Here is a 1,728-nt window from a genome sequence, read left to right as displayed (position 1 = left end):
TTTTTTTAATTTAAAAAATCATTGATATAATATCTTTTATTTTTAATCAAAATAAATTTCATCAATAATCTTTTTTAAATGTAAATATTTTTTTGGTATATTTGTTTTATTTTATATAATGCAAGTAATTTTTTGGTTCAAAAAATGTTTAGGGACTTTATCGCTCAAAATATGAATGGTCATTGACATTTTTTTCATGTTTTTTTCATTATTTTACTACGTTAATTAGTTTTATAGGTCATAAAAATGTATCTAATAGGTTTTAGAAAGTTCAAGGAGTTGTTTAACAGGTTTTGGAATGTTCAAAGACTTAGAAAATCCAAAGAGTTGTTTTGGAATGTCCAAGTCCATTGGGGTTTTTTAAGACTTTTCCCATGTATATATTAGATTCAATTGAATAAACATTTTCCATTAATGTTTTAATTATTTTTTAACAAATATGTAATTACCATCAAACAATTTTTTCAAAAAGAACATTTACTTACGTCATAATTGTATTATTTCGTTTTTTTAAACATAAAAAAGTAAAAAAAATTTGTTTTTATTTTTAATTAGACAAGCAATGGGCATATGAGGATGGATGATAATGAAAACGACGTCGTACCACTCGTTATCGTAGAGGGATTCTTTGAATTTCAAATACTGTGGAGGTGTAATCGGTTGAACTGAAAGATCGTCGACATTCACCTGTAGATACTCCCGTCGTCCTGGACTTCCCCTTACCCCTAATATAACGTACGGTGGAATCACCACTGCCTCCTATATATTTTTAAAACTATAGATTATTAAAAATGAAAAATAGTTTAATTTTATGTAATTCGTACTAAAGAAGGGCGATACTATTTATTGGTTTAATTCATGATTTAAATTGATTTTATTTTTTGTAAAATATCAATTTGATTTTTTACGTGTTTTTAATATGTCATAATGTTTTATCAGATGAATAGAAGAAAATAACCTGTGTCGAACTCAATGTTTGCCCCAGTGAACCCTCTAAAACCTTTGTCCTTTCTTGCTTGTCATCTATCGTTTTTTCGATTGCATAGATCAATTCCTGTGGTTTCACTAGTCTTTGTCCATGAGCAGTAAACCTTACGAAAAGAAATTGGCAGTCAATAATACGAAGAAAAAAAAAACATTCACAATTCTAAAATTATAATTTTATTAGAGAAAACAAAAAAGAATTGTATCTGAAAAGGATTAAATTTTGCTCATAAATGCATGTATCATAATTCTTGACGGTACCCATAAAAAGATTTGGATGTTTGTTCCATTTTTTCTACCCAAACTGTTATACGTTCGTTTCTTGAAAAGAAACTGGTTTGACACCAAAAAATACGTACCGCTCAAAACATCTCTTTGCATGGTACCGACTTTGCTTCAATGCATCGACCAAACTATCTGCTACTCTCAAATCCATGAAACACTTCAACTCTGCAAAAATTTACCAAAGCGAAGATATATCACGAGAACAAAAAACCACTCGGGTTGATTTTATAGTTTCGGGATAACACTGAAACTAATCTGACCTGTATTATAACCTCTCGGGTTAATCTTACTGGTTTGAAGGTAATGCTGAAATTAACTCGGTCTTTACGATAACGATAAAATAACCATTGGCCAAAATTGGTTTTTATAGTTGAATTTTGATGGGCAAGATGGTGTTGTGGGGAGAGAAAGAACATTCTTTGGTTGAGTAAGTAGGCCAAAAAAACATTGACTTGCACA

At 29.6% G+C, this 1,728-nt stretch overlaps 1 protein-coding gene across 1 annotated transcript in view; it reads right to left on the bottom strand.

Annotated features, from left to right (window-relative positions):
* LOC112520775 (sucrose synthase 7-like) overlaps positions 1-1,420 on the bottom strand; it is a 6,629-nt gene extending 5,209 nt beyond the window's left edge. Inside the window, exons 1-3 of the mRNA XM_025129329.1 lie at positions 1,344-1,420; positions 959-1,091; positions 605-759 (exon numbers count right to left, since the gene is read on the bottom strand). Coding sequence (XP_024985097.1) covers positions 605-759; positions 959-1,091; positions 1,344-1,420 — 365 coding nt within the window. The remainder of the gene's footprint in view (positions 1-604; positions 760-958; positions 1,092-1,343) is intronic.
* Positions 1,421-1,728: the final 308 nt, after the last annotated feature.

This window comes from Cynara cardunculus (genome assembly GCF_001531365.2).
Source record: "Cynara cardunculus var. scolymus isolate 2C chromosome LG 11, CcrdV1, whole genome shotgun sequence".
In the NCBI taxonomy this organism is placed as follows: domain Eukaryota; kingdom Viridiplantae; phylum Streptophyta; class Magnoliopsida; order Asterales; family Asteraceae; genus Cynara; species Cynara cardunculus.
The sequence above is the reverse complement of the archived record's forward strand: the minus strand, read 5'-3'. Positions and strand labels throughout refer to the sequence as shown.